Source organism: Dermacentor variabilis, chromosome 6 (genome assembly GCF_050947875.1).
Source record: "Dermacentor variabilis isolate Ectoservices chromosome 6, ASM5094787v1, whole genome shotgun sequence".
In the NCBI taxonomy this organism is placed as follows: Eukaryota; Metazoa; Arthropoda; class Arachnida; order Ixodida; family Ixodidae; genus Dermacentor; species Dermacentor variabilis.
In genome coordinates this window covers 84,291,509-84,311,232 of record NC_134573.1, presented here as the reverse complement: position 1 = coordinate 84,311,232, position 19,724 = coordinate 84,291,509, and the positions used below count along the sequence as shown (strand labels likewise).

Sequence of the window (19,724 nt, the reverse complement as noted above, 5' to 3'; positions counted from 1 at the left end):
AGAGTTCACTTGCCAAGTCAGAGCATAACGTAGGGTGCAGATGAAAGGTTACAAATCCACAAACTAGTGTAAGCAACATAAAGGACCAGGATTTCACATATTCAAAAGCCATGGCTGTCTTGAAGGCTTTGATCAACACCCCTGTCAGACGCACAAATTTAATGCAACTTTGAATGAGTGTACTTTGCCATTATTGTCATTTGTAGGCCGTCGCACCGCGAGGTTAAATGAAATTTATTGTAGAAACACTTGTCTACGAGTGCCATTGTCAAACTCGCTTTGCCGTGTCAAAGTACACAGCCGCGATGGCAGTGCTTAAAATGTACGCAAAACAATACTCAGTGGACAACTGGTGCCGATTCTGAAATCAGTATTTTTGTGATTTATAATGTTCTAAGCATCCCTGCTTGTGAAAACAACCATTCTTTCTCTGCCAATGAAACCTGTGTTGTTTATCGTGCACCCACGCATCACCACTCTCAAGACTTCCACATGTGCAGCATGTCGCTTGGGTGTGGGATGCAGTGTCGTATGGTCCTCAGAATCGATTGTGTTAATGTTTCATTTTTTTTGGAGTTATTACCTAAAATAAGCATATAACTTGCTGACTAATTTACCAGTCAATACTGCCATCAGTTCCAAATGCCACTTTCTTTTCTCACCTACCAGCATACTGCCCAAGTGACACTGGCTGTGGTGAAGTGCGCTCACTCAAAGTGTCACTAAGTTTGCCCATCCGACTTTGTTGTAATTCACTGCATTCATTTACTGGCAGGGGTGCTGTGTGTGCGCTTGGAAGGTTAGAGGAGTACTGATACAGATTTTTTGGAGTTGTACAAAGTCTGCGACGTGCTTCTTGCACTTCAACTGGCCAAACTTGGCAACCATTAAGCTTATGGAACAGTTAAAGGTATTTTATTTTGCACTAATGTCATCCCACAGTGTCGCATCTGACATCATTGACATTATCGTGACTTCATGAGGTAGATAAAAATTTGCTGAAGTTGTGTAGATGTAAGGCTGGGTATGATGGCATTTCTCATAAAACAGCAAGTGCTGCACATATTACGTATTCCTTCTGGGTGCACTCACGTGTGGCAGGACAGTGACCACAGGAACAGAGCCAGCCACTGTATCGAAACATCGCGACACATCCACTTCTTAGTGAACTTAACTTAAACTAGTCTATAAGAATAAGTTTCCGAGTAAATTATCTAGTGTGCTTTGGCACTTACCGGTGAATCGCTTAGGTTTGCACTTTCAAATAACGCAAAAGGAAAGAAAGAGAAATTAGAAATTTGATGTCAAGTACTCCTTCAGTGCAAGTTGCGCAATAAGGGTTGCTGCACTTGCACACTTAAAACATTAGCAAACATTCTGGCATTTTGGTACCTCAAGTCGTAGATTTTGCTGTGCAGTCTGGTCGTACTCAAAAAGTCTGCCATCCATTACCCCCTATGCCACCTGGTCCATGCAGGCGATTCAAAAGAACAATCTCGAAGGTGCACGGATTCATGCGGAAAACTCAATCCGGCAGAAGAACCAGGCACTCAACTACCTCCGCATGGCATCGCGGATCGATGCTGTGGCGAGCCGTGTGCAGACTGCTGTCACCACGAAGAAGGTCACCTCATCCATGGCGGGTGTCGTCAAGTCAATGGATGCGGCAATGAAAAGCATGAACCTGGAAAAGGTGGGCGCAGTGACCAGGACGTTGCAAAGCTAAAAACAGTAACTTGGCGACGTTGGAGATTGGTCCACTCGGTCGGTTCTTTGCATTCTTTTGGTCTTTCATTCGCCTTGTGCCTGCTGCACACTGTGCACATCTACAGTAAGGTAGGTAGTGGAACCCGTGGATTGAATAGTTTTGCAGGGCACTTCATCTGTACCCTTAGCGTCTGCAGTCCATAAGGTTCCTGGACTGACTGAAATTCTTCAAATTGTCTGTCGCTGTGGCTAAGGGAATATGGTGCTGTTCTCCAGACCATGAGGTTACAGATTTGATTTCTGGTTTCTGGGGCCACATTTTGATGGGGGAAGAGTGCAAAAGCACTCAGGTACTGAGCTTATGTCACACATTGAGGAATCCAAGGTAGCCAGAATCAATCCAGAGTCTTCCACCCATAGAGCTTGCATTGCCTTTGGATGTTAAGTCCTATAGTATTTCGATTTTATTGCGATAGCAATTCTAAAAGCACTCGAGGTGCAATGTTGCCATTGGGCTGGCCCAGGCACAGTGAATCCTGTCTTGGAGGTCATGTAATCTGCCTTGGATGCCAAGCCAAAGGGCCAGCATGCAAGGGTGAGCCAGCAAGGCTAGCAGGTTCATGCGCGCTGTCTTCCTGCAAGTGATGTGTTGGAGGTCACTTGATCTGCTGAGAAATCTGCTGAGTACAGTCAACCTCTCTATATGGCTTTCATAGATTATGAAAGGCCTTTTGATTCAGTAGAGAAACCAACAATCTTGAAGGCTTTGAGTAATCAAGGAGTATAGGAGGCATATATGAATATCTTCGAAAATTTCTGCCAAGATTCCACACTACCTTCCTAGTGTGGAATTGATTTTACTGATACTTACTTAAAAAATTAAGAAAATGTACGAAAATCTAATCACTGCTATCAGTTTGAGCCTCTTGTTAGACTGTGCTATCGAAATACTTGTAGTTCCTGGTGGGCTTGAACTGAGCTGTTATGATGCCTTTGCTATGCAGTGGAGCACTAATGATCATATCATCTTGCCTAAGGGTATGAATGTCTTTAAACTTCCTATTAAATCTGCTCTGTGAATGCAAAAGTTAAACTTAATTCATTTCTGTTATTTATACACCTTTATTACGGTTAACCAAAGCATCTGTGAAAGCTAGATTTGTGTAACTCTCGTGGGGTTTAAATTGCATTAGCAAACTTGTCTCTATCTCCTCTGTCTTAATTCCACAGCACAGCTTTTGGTAGCCTTGCTGCAACCTGAGCTAGCTGTAGAGCTTAAAGAAAAAAATTAAATTATGGGGCTTTACATGCCAAAACCACTTTCTGATTATGAGGCACTCTGTAGTGGAGGACTCCAGAAATTTTGACCATCTGGGGTAACGTGCACCTAAATCTAAGTACACGGGTGTTTTTGCATTTCACACCCATCGAAATGCGGCCGTCATGGCTGGGATTCGATCCCGCAACCTCGTGCTCAGCAGCCCAACACCATAGCCACTGAGTAACCACGGTGGGTCGCTGTAGAGCTTGTGGGTGTTGTGTCTGGCACCTCCAATAAAGAATAACACTGTTCTCACAGCATGTGTCGAACAAGTAAAAGATAAAATCTCGGGTAAGCTATTGTGGACGGTCAGGTTATAGTCAGCACCTTCCTATTATTATGTCAATGATAACTCCACGTGTTTGGCCTAATAACTTGTACATGTTTCATTGACAAAGCCTTAATTTAAAAAAAAAAGCAGCTTTGAAGGAAGCGCAAGTGAAATTGCATTCGAGATTGCAGGATCATGAAGACTCGCTGCCCCAGTTATCAAAGTATATGTAAATGAAAACACTTGTTAGGTTGGGGGCTGGGAGCCAGCAAAAAAGAACTAGGTGGTTTTCCTGCAGTCAGTTTTCTTTTTTTTTTTCTTTTTTGCTTTGGGGAAAGTTGCTCAGTTCACAGCTCCATATAGTAATTTTTGTAAGAAACTTTGTGCACGCACAACAGCTTTGCATCCACAATCAAAAACTAACTAGCCCGAACACAACCTTTTGTTTCGTTGCTTCCTGGTGCGCAGATCTCTGGCCTGATGGACAAGTTTGAGAAGCAGTTTGAGGACCTGGACGTGCAGGCGTCCTGCATGGAAGACACCATGAGCTCCACCACCACGGTCACTGCCCCGCAGCACGAGGTCGAGGGCCTCATGCAGCAAGTCGCAGACGAGGCTGGGTGAGCGTCTGTCAATGTATTGGAGACGCACCTCTTTTGCCTCGGATCACTTTCCTGGCTCCTTCTAAATTAAGAGTTGCAAAGTCTGGCAACTGAAACAGAGGGCAGGAGTTATGTCTTGTTGCATGGCAGGAACTTATCCCTATGTGCCTTGAGGAATAAGTTGTTTACGAATGCCAGTGGCGAAGCAAAGAGGAGACATACTTTAGTTGTTGAGCAGAAATTAGCAAGGCACAGACTGCACAAATGAGTCATTTATAAGGGACATTATAAGAAAGATTTAACCAGCCTTGCCCGCAAAGACCCTCCTCGTCAATGCTCCCTCCCTATTTTTGGGCAGGGATGTGCGCCACTGTCAAGATTTACTACCAGGAAACGCTGAATGGGTCGATTGATCCCTTCTGCCACGGAAAAAAAATTTATGTCGCCTGATTAAACTTTGTTCTCGTGCATTGCAAGCAGCGGCTGACAACAAGGAAGAGCATGCAAATAAAGTTTACAGGAAAAATTAAGAAAGAAAAGAAAGAACAATGCAAGAGTGTTAGATTACACCACATCAACACAAATTTGAATAAAAAGTTGCATCTTGTGCACCTGACACACAAAAATCACCCCCTTCAGGGTGAGGAGCTTTGCAATAGGGAACAGTCTGAGCAAAGGGAATGTGAGGATATGGAAACAAGGGGTAGGATAGGAGTAGATGATCACGTGCACTTTCTGGGACACTTGCCGCTGCAATCTTGACCTGTCACCAACTATAGCACAATCAGTGATTGTCAGATTGGATGATGTTTGTCATTGCATCAGCTTACCATAGACTGTTGTGTAAGGCCACAGCTCTAAATTCGGGCCTAAATACACTAGAACCTCAGTAATAATTTTTAGAAAAAGAACTAGAGAAAAGACATGCTAACTGGAAAATAAACAAACCGAAGTCACTAAAACATTCGGCAGGCTCGACTTTAGTTGACATCTACATAACGCAAAATGTGCTGAGCCAATGCATGCTGAATGGGTGGGGCTTGGGCGAGCAGAGACGTGCTTTGTCACTTTTTGTGCGGCTTCAGAAAGCTTGCATTCAGCCTCCTCGAATTGGGTTTGGGTCAGCAGCTTCTTTGGGCGGGGCATTTGGGTAAGAAGCTTTGACTTGCCCGCTCAGCGAGAATCGTTGCCACACGAAGTACTGACGCGTGTCAAGCAGGTCGGGCCGAAGCAGCCCGAGGCATGCTTTGGCATTCTTTCTATTGTGTAGTCTTTTTATGTTTAGTGCTTGGTTGGATAAAATTGAACCACGCACTTTATTGACAATCCCATTAACTTCATAATTTGTCTTCATAATTTGTGTTGTCAACAAAGGATTTCCATTGTTTTGACCCTCTGTAGCACTTTTGTCTCTCTCGTTTTTCTATTCTTACGGCAATTTTTTTTTTTTTTTTGCTTTCGTCTTTAAGTACAGACAAAAGTGATGCCTTTTGTAGAATCCATTTATGATGAACTAATCTCTATTCTGTGTTGGCAGCTTAAGTTTTATTTGTACGTTGTCCTCTAGTTAATTGTAACAGTAATGATGTCGTGCCCTGTTTTTACTTGTCTGCAGCCTGGAGTTGAACATGGAGCTGCCCCAGGGTGTCAACAGCACCATCGGCCAGTCGACAGCAGCCTCTACAGAACAGGTGTGCTTGCCAGAGTCTTACTTTTGGCTGATCTGCAAAGAGTTAGAAAGGTGGCCTAGCCAAATAGCAATTGTCCCATGCTTAGAATGCTGAAAAAAATGTTTTCGGTTGTGTTGCGTGCTGTGCTGTTGCCACAGGGGCGCAAAGAGCACGAACAAGGAAATTGGGGACCAACATGGACTGGATGCGTACATTAAGTGGAACAATGTAGGGAGAAGACATTTGTGGTACAATCATCTGAAATTCTGTGGCACTGTCTAATTGCAACAGTTCGCAATTACGATGTTGTCAGGGCCAAAAGCAGCAGTTTGCATTCATTAGGATTGTCATCAAGTGTCAATTGAGGCTTGCTTCAGTCTAATGTGAGAACATTGTGCATCAGACTCTTAAACTTCACAACTACACAGATTATTGTCCGCTGTTGAAAGAAGTGTACTATTAGTACCTTTCCATTGATTATCACTGAGATAGGACATAGCGTCCCACAGATTAACCTATTCATGTGTAAATGTACATCTAGTTGGTGATATCATCCACTTCTTTCCAATAAGGGCAAAGAAATGTTCCAGGTACTACTTTATGTTCTTTCTACTGAAATACTCTTCGCTTCTGGTTAGATGTTCCCATTAGCAGTGGACCATACTGTACATTAAGTGTGGGCATGGTGTTGCAGTCACTAAGTGCTTCTTTCACAGACTGTTGAAATTTAGAGCTTTTAAGTGCATCACTCGGTAAACATTGTTTGTTATGAGTTCTAAGAAGCCTATGTTTGCAGAAGTTTAGTTACTCGCATGAGTAACCGAAACCGGCTGTACATCCTTACTCTGATAAGTATGCAGTGAGTCAGCACTGCTGCTTAACTGGCCAGACAGTACATTAAGCTATGTGACATCTGTGTCAGGGATTCATCACCAGTTCATTTTGAAGGGACACGGTGAGCAATGCTGATTCAGTTTAGAGGAGCAAAGCATTCTTTTGCAGCTCTGTTTTCACGTATTTGGTGGGAAACAAAGTTATGCCCTCTGAAAATGACAGCCAAACACCCCTTGTTAAAGTTCTTTTCTTTCTGGGGTAGGCAAGGCTTCACAATCACATGTAGCAAAATTCTTTAAAGGGTCCCTCACCAAGTTTGGCCATTTTTAGCTGACAAGCACAGTGCATACAATGCACCCCAACGATTGTGTCTGTTAAGGAGGGACACTGCTACTGAAACAATGTTCATCATCTTTTTCATCAATATTAATGAAACTTTCCAGTACTCCTAAGATTTTTGTGTTGATTTTAAGTATGTAAATAGTTTTGTCGTTGATCAGTTAGTTTCTACGATAATTAACATTTCACTTCCATTGTTTAAGGCCACAATGGAAAATAAATGGCACAATAAAAATAATTTGTAAGGCATGTTTAGATAGCATAAAGAGTAAGGAATGAAAGATAGCAAGCACATTTTTTATCTGACCCTTAATAGATATCTTACAGCCCATTGAATACAAGCCCACAAAATATGGCAACCATGTGGCAGGAACTGTAGCAAAATAATTATTTTCCAAAGTGAGAACAAAAAAATTTGCTTGCTATAATTCATAAAGTACACATTAGGCTCCATTCTGCAAAAAAGAAAAAATTTTAGTTCTATCTGTTCTTGATGTTAAGATATCGAGGCCTGAATATTACATGGAGCCCAAAATTTGTGTTTTGAGAAAAGTACAAAAGACAAACAGCATTAAATATTAGGGGACATGGCACCCAGAAAATACATTTTTGATACTCGCTCTAGACCACGGTGTAAGAAGTAGCTTAGGTGACTCAGCGGCGTGGGCTGCGCGCTATGTGGAGTGAAGGCTTGGAGTTCTCCTTTCTCCATGTGTCAAGAGAGGGCGCTGGAAACTAGCGCCCGCTGCGTCCATTTCGCGTGCACCGAGATCACTGACCAGTTGCCGCTGTGTCGTCGCCACTTGTTTTCTGCGCACCGTGTTTTGTCAACACATTTTTCACTTGCCTGTCAGGTACGTCTCATCCTTCGAACTGTTTCATGAGTCTGCATAATGGGAAAGTGTTTCGTACCGTTTTGCAACAGTGGTTACAAGTCTTGCAAACAAAAGTGCTCGTTTCTCAAGCCACCAAACGAAAAAGCAAGACTTGAAGCATGGAGACGAGCTATACCTCGCAAAGACTGCATACTCCAAAGGACGGATAAAGTTTGTGAAAAGCATTTCGCATCTCATTTTATCCTGAAGACATGGTCTGCAGAAATTGACGGTCATATCCTGATGTCTGGAACAAAAAGAGCGGGCCTTTCAAAAGATGCTGTGCCGTCAATTTTCGAAGGTGCACCAAGCTACCTCTCCAGGAAGATTAAAAGTCCTCGAAAGTGAGTGAGACAGCCAGGGCTTCCCGCGGCTGCTTCGGTTAGTAACCCGAGCAGTGACAACAGCAACGTGCCGACGTCAGCGAGCAACATAGATGTTTCTCCAGCAGACACCATGGAAACGTCTTCCGACGATACCACTTGGGGCGCAAATTCCAGTGAAAATGACTCATCTCATTCATTGTTCGAACGGCTTTTCAGTGCAGTATCTTTCATTAGCCTACCACAGCCTTCACGGGCAGCACATCTCATCGACATAGCAGGCGTGAGGGACGTCGTGTTTATTGGCGCTGCGGTGGCGCATAGGACAAGCGATGGATCGTCAGTACTGTTTAACAGGAAGGCACTCCATATCAACAGTGACATGACAGTCCAAGTCTACATCTTAGACAAGTTGATAGACTCTACTGCAGTGGGGTTAAGTCCCTTCGCCACGTCAAGCCTTGAAGTTGAATATGTTGAAAGTTATAGACAGCACAGATATGTGCAGGGGAGGGCCAAGCTTAAAGGACTTCCCTGATGTATCCCCTGAATGTGCTTTTGTGGACTCTCAAAACACCTGGAGACACAACAAATGCCTCTTGGTAAGGCCTCAAGGTGCATTCTGTCGTCTGTGTTCTGGCCTTGCTGACACCCTTAGGATCCACGCTGATCGCCGAGCTGCGCGAGCCAAGCAGGAAATACCTTTCAAGCGTTTCAGATTGTCGGTGGCGCCTGCCCAGCAGCAGAAGCTTTCTGCTTTGCGACATGCAAGGTCAGCACTTCAGCGGTCACGAGCACGACTGGCAAAGCGCAACAAGCTGCTATTGGGGCAGTTGCAAGCGGCGATGCAGCAGCTAACAGTTTTGCAGGAGCAAGAACTCAGTGAGAAGCTGACGGGACTTGATATACCGCCACCACAGCTGCTTTTGATACAGGAGTGTATATCAGCGGCTAGGTGTGCATCAAAAACAAGCAGACGGTATACAGACGACTGGATTCTGTTATGCCTTTTGCTGCTCATACGAAGCCCGGCCACATACTCTTTTTTGTGAAACAATGACATATTGCCTTTGCCGTGCGTCACCACAGTGAGAAAATATATAAGCATGGTTTGTCAGAAGTGTGGATTTGATGAAAACTTCTTCAAAGCCCTCAAGATTAAGGTTGCCGCAAAGACCACGTTCCAGCGGAGGGGAATCCTGATCTTGGACGAAATCCAAGTAAGGAAAGAAATGGCTGTTAACTCGCAGACGATGACATACACCGGCCTTGTTGATCATGGAGAGCAAAATAATCAAAGTAATGAAATGGCAGATCATGGCCTCGTCTTCGCTTTTGCTCCGTTCGGTGAAGCCTACTTACAGCCAGTAGCCGTGTTTGCATCTGAAGGACCAACTAAGGGGACGCTGCTTTCTCAACTCCTGATCCAATGCATCGTACACCTGGAAAAAGCCGGAGTGTTCGTCGACGGAGTAGTGTGTGATGGTGCATCCACCAACCGCGCAATGTGGAAGCATCTCGGCATCACTGGCGCACTGGGTGAAGTCCGTAATTCCTTTGAGCACCTATTGGACAGCTCTAGAAAAGTGTATGTATTGTCCGACACTCCTCATCTCTTCAAGTGCGTCAGAAACAGGCTTCTGGATAAAAAAGTTTTAAAAAAGACGGAAAACTGATAAGGTGGTCCTGTTACGATGCCCTGTTCATTGTGGACGGCAAGAACAAAGCAGAGCTAAAGGTGTGCCCAAAAATAACATACAATCACATAAACCCCTTCAAGATGCTGAGGATGCGGGTAAAGCTTGCCACTCAGATATTTAGCAACTCCGTGGCTAAAGGAATTCTTTTCTACGCAAAGAGAGGCGCGCCTCGTTTAACTAATGTTGAGCTGACGGTCGAGTTCACGCTCTTATTTAATGATCTGTTGGACGCTTTCAACCGGCGGTTCCCCGCAGAAGGCTTAAAACTGGAATGCAAGGATTTCTGTCTTCTAGAATCTGCATCCGAATGGCTGGACTTGTGGGAGCCACAGGTCGTGAGCGGTGAAATCCACAAGGACCTTTCTTTTGGCGCAGTCAACCGCCGAAAGCCTACGCGTGGCACTGAAGTCTGTGCGCGAACTGTCAATTTACCTGCTGAAGGACTGCGGCTTCAAGTATGTATTGACAGCGAAGATGAATCAAGACCCGCTGGAGCGTTTCTTTGGCATAATCCGGCAAGCTGGTGGTCAGAATGAGCACCCAACGTTCCCCACATTCCTACAGCTCTACTACATGCTGAGCTTGTATTCTTTGGTAAAACCACCAAAGTTTGGGAATTGTACGATGCCTGATAAAAGCCAAGCCGCCGTTGTGACTTTGGCTGATATCAGAGAGATATATAAGGGGTCAGCAACGCAACGTGCAGCAAATTTGCATGAATTGAAGCAAAGGCTTGACGGGCTCATTGATGAAGGAAGCTGGGAGTGTGACGACGCTTTCGATTTAGACGAGCCTGACGCAGACGCAGCTGTAGTAGACTGCATTGTCTACTATGTTACAGGGTTCGTGTCAAAAAAAATTCGCAATGGAACAACCTGCTCCATTTGCAAGGATGCTCTTGAGGGAAAAAAAGGTCTTGCAAATGTGTCCGAAGCTGATCTCGTGAACTGCAAAACCAGGGGCTGGCTCACGCATCCAAATATGCACCTCTTTGACTTCTTCAAGTACACTGAAGAAAAGTTCGCTAAGTATGCAGGTCACAGGGATGCATACGACAAAACTACTGATGCCGTGCTGGACAATTTCCACTTCACGTTTCCTTGCAGTACGCACAAAAAAGAAATGCTGGCGAAGTTGCTGCATTACTATATATGCCTACGCATGCGTCAGTACTGCAGGCAATTGAAGAACAAGCATGATGCAAAAAAGAGCCACGACTTGCGCAAAATGTCAAAGCTTGTGCAGACACGACCTCTTCAATGAACTGAGCATGAACTTTCTTGCTTTTATGCATTCCGTGTGCTTTCATCGAACATATTGTGACTTCTTCTGTTATCGCTTTTTTACTTAAGATTCTAAAATTCAATCAATAAATGAGAAGAAAAAACATGTGTTGATGTGATCTTATGCTAAATATGCGGGGAATAGCAAACAGATACGACTGAGGTTTTTGAACAAGTGATGCGAAATAAAATTGATTAAAATATTACATGCGTCATTAAGAAATGTTGTTAGTCTGTATCATCACGCGATTGCGACAGCCCGCGCGATCGCACCAGCAGCTGCTCGAAAGTCCTATACCATCATGTTAATACCACCGTATTGCTCAGGCCTTACGTCATTCAGGCAATATATATTTATATGCAGCCTCCACCAAAACTGAACCACAAGCCGGCAATCATTCCTCTGCCTGATTTGTTTCATACTGCATGTGACCTGCCATTTGGGGGATCACGTTGATGCCATCGTATTTCTGAGGCCTCGGCTTACGTTATTAAAAAAAAGTAAGTTATATGCATTCTCCAGCGAAACGACAACACGCCGGTACCCATTCCTCCGCCTGGTTTGTTTCATACTGCATGTAGATTGCAATTTGGGTGTGAGACTTTGTTGGCACCGTGCAACTCATTATTAACATTGTTCAAATGCCCAGACCTCACAGTAAGTACAAACCGTTCGAAAGTCGTTGAAAGCGCTGTGTTGAAACGGAAAATTTCAGTACCTTGAGCAAAGTGCTTCTAACACCATGAGCGGAGCGCAGTGACAGGATGTGCGAAAAGCAAAGCCAAAAGGGCGTCAGTTTCTCACGCCATCTACCGCGCTTCCCAGAAGCAGAGCTTTACCGCGGCGCACCCTGTGACGGCGTCTTCTCACCTAAGCTACTTCTTACACCATGCTCTAGACACATGATACTTTCAGGACACACCCAATCTTGAGTGCTGCTTATAAATGTGCAATTAAATTTTTTCTGTAGTCAATAAAACATGTTACAATTTTTCTTGTGTTCAAAATTGGGAATGTGATTTGCAAAAAAGTGCTGCAACAACATAGCTAAAATTAAGCAGGTATGTTCCTGGATGTTCAAATACTGCAAGTTAGTACTTGGATGTTTGTATCTGTACTTCAGCCAAGGTTATGAAATTTTAAAGTTGTAGCTTTACCAATGTGAATTGTTGTTGGGGATTTTTACAGGATTTCAAAATATTTCAGTCTCCTAAGACAGTATGTCATAGTTTTTGTGCACTCTCTGACTCGCCTGCATTCAAAGAAAAAAGGAGTTATGAGAATTGAATGAGTAGAAGGGACATAGGGTGCTGATCCCAAAATTTGAGACAGAAAAGCTATACTTGAGACAAAAAAAAGACTTTAAAAAATGTCAAATTATAAATTGCAAGCTTCAAAACTGGAAAAGAATAATTACAATATAATTAATACACGTATAGGCTCGTAACAGAATCTGAAATGCACCAACAGTGACTTATCTACGGGGCGATCTTATCGGCTTGCCTGAACTTTGGGATAACCACCTCCTTCTTGCTGTAGGAAGCAGAAACAGCTTGCGCTTCACTTTTTATGGACGCGTGTTTGGTTTCAAACTTCTTCTTTTTTTATAGAGGGTCAATTTATCGCTTATGTTCGCAATACGATGAACAAAGAAACAGCATATCAGCAGTTTTAGAAGTAACCCACTGTCAGGAGCTCATCTGCTAGGCCTAGTTGCTGTAGCTACAGCCAATCAGAAGGTGTCTGTCAGCGCGCTGGCGCACTGAGGCACTAGGAGGGCCGTTTGCATCACAGGTTTTACCAGGCCGACTCCTGATTGTTTTATGTTGGCACTTTTTCTATGCTATCGTCAGTGATGACGCGAGGAACTGAAAGGTGGAACTTTGAGCTTTTGAACGATACCAAGATTGCGGCTCTCAACGACGCGAAAGACGAGAAATAGCTCCGTGAAATCCGGTGTTTCTGCCTGATCTTGAGGTTGTTGCTCGCCATCTGTGCTGACAAAATATTTTTTTCAGACACTTAGGATGCGTCTTTGGGCAAATCGTTTGGATAGGGTGTAGATTATACATTACAAATGCCGAAACAAGTAGTTCCCAAAAATCTTTTTTTTTTCACAATTTTTGTTTTTTAAGACCCATGTTCCCCTTTAAGTCGACTGTCTGGCTCCCAGCCAGAGAGTCGACGACAATCACACAAGTGCTTCTAAGTATATGGTAGTGTTGTGACGTCACTCACAGTGACAGGTGACTTCGAGAAATATTCAAAGCAACATCACTGATTTGTTTAATCTGTTACTTCATTAGACTAATTGAGGTTTAGAGAAATAATAAAACATACAAATCCAATGGCTGCGTGTTTCTGTTTTGCTTCATACTCTAGCAGGAGCTGTGTACTTCCATTTCGTCTTGTTGTTCCCACATCGTGCAGTCGCATGCACAGAGAACAAAATTATGTCATTTTCTACCATGTCCCAGCACTGTGATCATGCTCTTTCATCCTCGCGTGTCTGCCTCAGTGCTCGTGATTGTGGCACTGACTTATACAGCTAATCAGGTGTTCTCGTGCAGCGTTGGCGAAATAATCCGCTGCATCAAGCGAGACAAATGCAACAGCTCGCACGTGAGACCATCACCAGAACTGCACCACTCAGCAAAAATGCGCGTGTGCGAGAGAGAGAGAGAGAGAGAGAGAGAGAGAGCGCGAACATAGGGCCTGTGACGTATCCGCCAAGTGATCCTCTGGCTCCGGTATGAGAGAACACAAGGAAGGAATTTTGTTTGCAGAGGCGAGATGGGCCAAGTGGAGAGAGTGTCTATGATGACGGTGACGCTGGCCTCCTGAAATTGTGGGTTCGCGGCACTTCGAATATTTGTGTGTCTGCTATTAATGAACAAATTTGAAAAATTGTTGCGGTAGAACACTCATTAGACAGCGTGCAACAACTTCCAGCACATAACCAAAATTTGCTATGTGGCCTGATGAGAGGCCCTGTAATGCCCTAAGGCAAAGTGACGTTTAAAAGAATGCCGCATTGTCAGCGCCTATACATCCTTGTGGTATCGCAGATCTTAAAGTGTTTTCGTCATGGGCGTGCGAACATTCAAAAATTTTGAATACCATCGAATGTTATATTTTTAATATTCTATGTTTGAAACAAATCAAATATATTGCTGGCTTTGCAAAACCAAATGGGTTTCGTAGTGTTTTTTCAATCTGATCTAAAAATATGTACCCTATTTTGTGCTGAATATTGTGGATCATCTTTTGCTGCTGGTGAAATTTTGCATGTAAAGCACGCTCAGCCACTAGACATCGAAGCTATTCGGAAAAGCCAGCTTTTCCATAGCAAGGGGCTTGTGTTTGGGGATAGCGAGAGTGCACTTGAAGCGCAGTGAAGGGGGATGGGGACGATTTTTCAAAAGAATCCAACCACATTAAAAATGCTCCTTTTTGGGAGTATAGGTCTAAGCGCCGATTCTCAGCAGTGATGCCCATCCATGCGGCCTCACAATGCAAATATGCCATCTCTCTGCCACCTGCCCATGTCACGCCCCCGTGCATTGTATCCCGTGCCTCTTACAACATGTCAAAATAGGATGGCCGATACTCTACCGCAATATGTGCCTGAGTGAGACCCAAAACTTGTAGTACAGATGTCGCAGGCGAAGAGCATTTTGCAATGGGCATTACCACGATGCCTGCACACATGATGCACGCAACTATGCACGCACAGGCATAATTGGAGTTATATAATTTTAAAAAAATTTTATTTTTATTCCTTAGAAGGTGCTCTCTTCCATCTTCCTGTAGTATACTGTGAAACCTCGTTAATTCGGATTTCATTGGATTGAAAAAAATTTCCCAATAACCTGACTGTCAAATTATTGAGGGTATCAAGAAACAATAAACAAATGCTTACTACATCAACACACCTTTACTTACTTAATGAATGAGGAAATCCTGTTTCTATTCTGCACAAAAGCAGTGCAGAAGCTGCAGTTTTTGTCACCTTGTGACTGACTAGCTCCTGCAGCAGCAAAGGCCTTGCAACTTCCTTAACAGCACTACTGCGGCGCATGCTTTAATCTGAGACACCCTTTTCACTGCTGCTTGCACGTACCAATTATTTTGTCGCCAGTGAGGTGGTTGGTTGCCCACACAGCATTCATACATCACGATGTAGCCGATGCTCTTCATCCTCATCAGCTTTGCACTGAGTCAAAACAAAACTGTTTGCTACGACAAAAAACATCCAGGACTGCCGAGAGGCACTCGAGGTGCGTAGGGAACGTTGGGGAGAATACTGTAACGTCGTCCAAGTAGCACAGGCACGTGGACCATTTGAAACCGTGAAGTAGGGAGTCCATCATGCGTTCAAAGTGGCAGGAGCGTTACATAGACCGAGCAGCATAACTTTGAATTGATAAAGACCATCGGGTGTTACAAAAGCAGCCTTCTCGTGGTCGAGATCGTCCACGGCAATCTGCCAGTAACAGGAGCGAAGGTCGATAGAGGAGAAATGGCGCGCACCGTGGAGGCAGTCAAGGGCATCATCAATCCGAGGTAGGGGATACACGTCCTTTTTGGTGACCCTGTTAAGGTGCCAATAATCCACACAAAAGAGCCATGAGCCATCCTTCTTTTTTACCAGTACAGCAGGTGATGGGGGGCCCTTGGACTACATGACAGTTCAATAATGTTCTTGGCAAGCATTTTGCGAACTTCTGTGTGAATAACTTGATGCTCAGCCGGTGACACTCGATACGGGTGGCAATGAATAGGAGGGGCATCGCCGGTATTAATGTGATGTTTAACAGCTGTAGTTTGGACCAAAGGACGATCGTTAAAGTAAAAAATATTGTGGTAGGAAAACAGAACATGGTAGAGCTCACGAGCGTGCTCGGACGGCATGTCAGGCGCCAACATTTCGTACGATCACGATATGTTCATGTGCGTTCAGGCAAAGAAAACAAGCAGTTGAAAATGATGGAATGTACAAAGTAAGAATGAATCGTAAATTTAGGGACACATGCACAATGAATACAGAAATCGTGAGCAAATACAAGTTATGCATTGCTCAGAAAATACATATGAATAAATGTGCAAGCAATCACTGGGAAGGCTTAGGAGTAAAGATTGATGGTGAATATCTCAACAACCTTCTGTTTGCCAATGACATTGTTCTATTCAGCAACAATGCAGACGAGTTGCAACAAGTGATTGAAGACCTTAACAGAGAAAGTGTAAGAGTGGGGTTGAAGATTAATATGCAGAAGGACAAAGATAATGATAAATAGCCGGGCAAAGGAACAAGAGTTCAGGATCACCAGTCGGCCTCTTAGAGTCTGTGAAGGAGTACATTTACCTAGGTCAATTAATCACAGGGAACCCTGATCATGACAAGGAAATTCGCAGAAGAATAAAGATGGGTTGGATTGCATATGACAGACATTGCCAGCTCCTGACTGGAAGCTTACCATTATCATTGAAAAGGAAGGTGTACAATCAGTGCATTTTACCAGTGCTGACATATGGGGCAGAGACTTGGAAATTGACAAAGAAGCTTGAGAACAAGTTAAGGACTGCGCAAAGAGTGATGAAATGAAGATTGCTAGGCATAACCTTAAGAGACAGAGAGAGAGCGGTTTGGATCAGAGCGTAAACGAGCTTGTAGACAATATTCTACTTGGCATCAAGAGAAAAAAAAGAGCTGGGCAGGTCACGTAATGCGCCGGTTAGATAACCCTCGGACCATTAGGGTTACAGAATGGGTACCAAGAGAAGGGAAACGCAATCGAGGACGACAGAAGACTAGGTGGAGTGATGAAATTAGGAAATTCGCAGTTGCTCGTTGGAGTCGGTTGGGCGCAGGACAGGGGTAATTGGAGATCGCAGGGAGAGGCCTTTGTCCTGCAGTGGACATAAAACAGGCTGATGATGATGATGATGATGATGACAAGCGATTAAATGTGCAATTGAATGTAAACATAGAAAACAGAAAAAAATGAGACCTTATTTACTCATGTAAGACCTCCCCTTGCATAAGGCCCCCACTCCCAGTTTAGAACGTGAAAATCTGGCAAAGAAGTTTCACTAAGCGTCACGCATGCCATGTGTTGGTTAATTGCTGCAAGCCGCTACTAGATGCCACTAATTACTGTATCCCGCTGGATCATGATCACGCAGTGTAGATTTAGTGTGCTTCAATGGTATCGGCTGTGTTGAGGTGCCACTGCAGTCGCTAGCTGTGTTGGGTGCAAGTAGACAATACACTTTCGTTTGAGAGCTTCGAGGTAACGGGAATCTCAAACATTAATGGAGAGCATGGAGGACTGCTATATCTGGGAGATCTCCAATGAGGCAAACTTATTGAATGACAAGGGCAGCGGAAATGACGAGGACGACTGAATGCAAGTATTCATAGGTAGCCACTAGTGCTTGTGTTATTCCGCATAGCAGTCTGAGCATAGTTCGAGGCTTCACTGAGTAACCATAAATCTGCCTTGTGTAAGGCCCGCACCCTATATAAGATCCAGGAAAGAAGGTGTGGGCCTTACCTGGGTCAATGCGGTAGGTATCAATAGCCAAAAACAATGTTGCTGTCCAATAAAAAACATACAGAAGCTTTCAGAAATCTAGTTTGCACTTGTTGATCATTCCATGGTCCATGCACTTTTCCTAAATCAAAAAGACAAATCATTAAGTCTGTTCAGCGTGAATCTCAAAGCAGTCTCTTTAATTCATAAAGAGCACAATTCGTAGGGATGTGTTAAGACAGTTCCTCTCAAATTTTAAAAAAGGAAAAACACTAGCACTTGTTTTTGCTAACAATCCTCAGTGTATGCAGTTGCCTGATATTCCAGACTTCATGAATGCACAGTCATGGTTCCCATAGAGCTAATGCATTTTTGCAGCCAATTTTTTGAACGAGTTTAGGCCCTAAAGTTTTATTTTCCGGACTAAATCGCTCACTCTGAGCCATGCCGCCCGATCTTGAATGACGCCAGGTTGGATTTTCTGCTGGCTTGGCCAGGCTAGACTTCTTGTGGCCCGCTCTGCAGCCTCCAATATTGGGCGGCACGCACCATCCTCCCTTCTCAGAGGCCATGCCTGCTCTTTGGCTGACAAAACGCTCCAGGGGACGCCACTTTTTTTTTTTTTTTTAAATTATTGCGAGAGTTTCATTCGCCATTCTGTATGTGGTATGTCCACAGGGCAAGTGTGTCTTGCAAATGTTGTCGCATCTTTGTGTTTATTTGTGCGGCTCCGCATTTGTGTGTTTGGCGCCACCTGCTGTGCCTTTGCGAGAGCCAAATGGTGCAAAGAAACGTGGCTTGTTTCTTCGATCTGCATTGGCGGAGGTTGCCAACACGGTGAAACTCTTGTTGACTGTACACAGAGACGTCAGTTTGTGCAAATCCATGCAAAACTGATCACCTGCGAGCATAGTATGACGCAAGGCATCATCAGAGATTCTTCTAAGCTGCTTTCAACCTAATACTTTTTTTTGGAGGGGGAGGAGGGAGGCCGAATGAATTTTCCGGCTGTTCGATTTTTCTGAGTATTTTTTCGTCCCTGCGAAGAGTATTTTTTCGTCCCTGTGAAGTGCAGAAAATTGGTCAGCGGCTGTAGTTTAATTTTTTTCACTCATGACACTCCTGTTCAAGAGGCACAGTAGTCCACTAACCTTTCTTTTATTCATTTCTTAGCACCTTTTTGCTTATAGTACTATTGCCTGAGGCACTCATTCACTTTGTCTTGTCTCGCAGGACGAGCTAACGCAACGCCTTGCCAAACTGAGGCAGCTGTGATCGGCATCTCTGTGCTCTACAGCGTTTGCACACACACCACCCGAAGTTCCTGCTGCAAAGACAGTCCCATTTATCGGGTGCACCGCTTCTCTTTTTATTTTCTTTACACATATTTTTTTTTTTCTCGTTCTTTTGCGTCGAGAGCAACACAAGCTTCATCATCTAGAGGGCAGCAGTGCCGCCTCTGTTATGCTGCGCCCAGACAGAGCACTTCTGGAAACATGGAACCTGGGAACCATGCTGGAGTTGCCTTTCCTGTGTAGTGCATTAAGAGCTTTCGTCTTCTTTTTTTTTTTCTGTACATAGAAAATTCTGACAGCAGCAACTAAGTGCACAGGAATATGTCTTGCCCAGCACGACCATCTTTGATGTTGATGACTTCCTAGTGCTGAGATGAAATAAAATTAACATGCGGAAGTGGCTTCCCCCAACCAACTACGGCGTGTGCTTAGCTCAAGAGACAACTCGAAATTGTTTTTGTTTATGAAGGTTTATGATGCTTACAGGCAACGTTTTCTCAACCGTGCCTGTTGGACGTGCTGTGTGGTTTCGTTACTCAGTAACGATTAGCACAAGAAAATACAGGGCAGAGAAGAGAAGTGTATAAATTGAGAAAGTATGACAAATAAATAAAGTATGGTATAAGGGCCAGTAAGCTGATTTTTGTTGCCATATTTATAGGTGCTTAGATGTTTGTGGACACCAGTTGGTGGGAATCATCATTTTTATGCAAATAAAAAGCTTTTGCAGGTTGTATTTCAAGGCCTACGTTGCAATTTCCTTCTTAATTTTCTGGCAATTACATGTTGTTCTCAGCTACTTGTTTAATTAAGACATGTGTACATTCCATCAATGCTTGAGAAGTTTATGCATATAGTTCAAGCATCCTGAGCAATAGCTTAGTAGTGCTGTTATCTGGGCAGTTTTGTCTTGATGAATTTGTAGAAGTGTGCATACAGGAAGCAAAGTGGAAGAGTTCATAAA

The 19,724-nt window shown here is 43.9% G+C and overlaps 1 protein-coding gene across 2 annotated transcripts in view; it reads left to right on the top strand.

Annotated features, from left to right (window-relative positions):
• The window catches only part of Chmp1 (charged multivesicular body protein 1), a 32,034-nt gene extending 12,538 nt beyond the window's left edge, over positions 1-19,496 (top strand). For both annotated transcript variants that reach the window (XM_075695265.1, XM_075695264.1), the window contains exons 3-6: positions 1,478-1,693; positions 3,768-3,919; positions 5,517-5,592; positions 18,699-19,496. In XM_075695265.1, the coding sequence (XP_075551380.1) occupies positions 1,478-1,693; positions 3,768-3,919; positions 5,517-5,592; positions 18,699-18,740 (486 nt within the window). In that variant the 3' untranslated portion in view covers positions 18,741-19,496. The remainder of the gene's footprint in view (positions 1-1,477; positions 1,694-3,767; positions 3,920-5,516; positions 5,593-18,698) is intronic.
• The last annotated feature ends 228 nt before the right edge of the window (positions 19,497-19,724 follow it).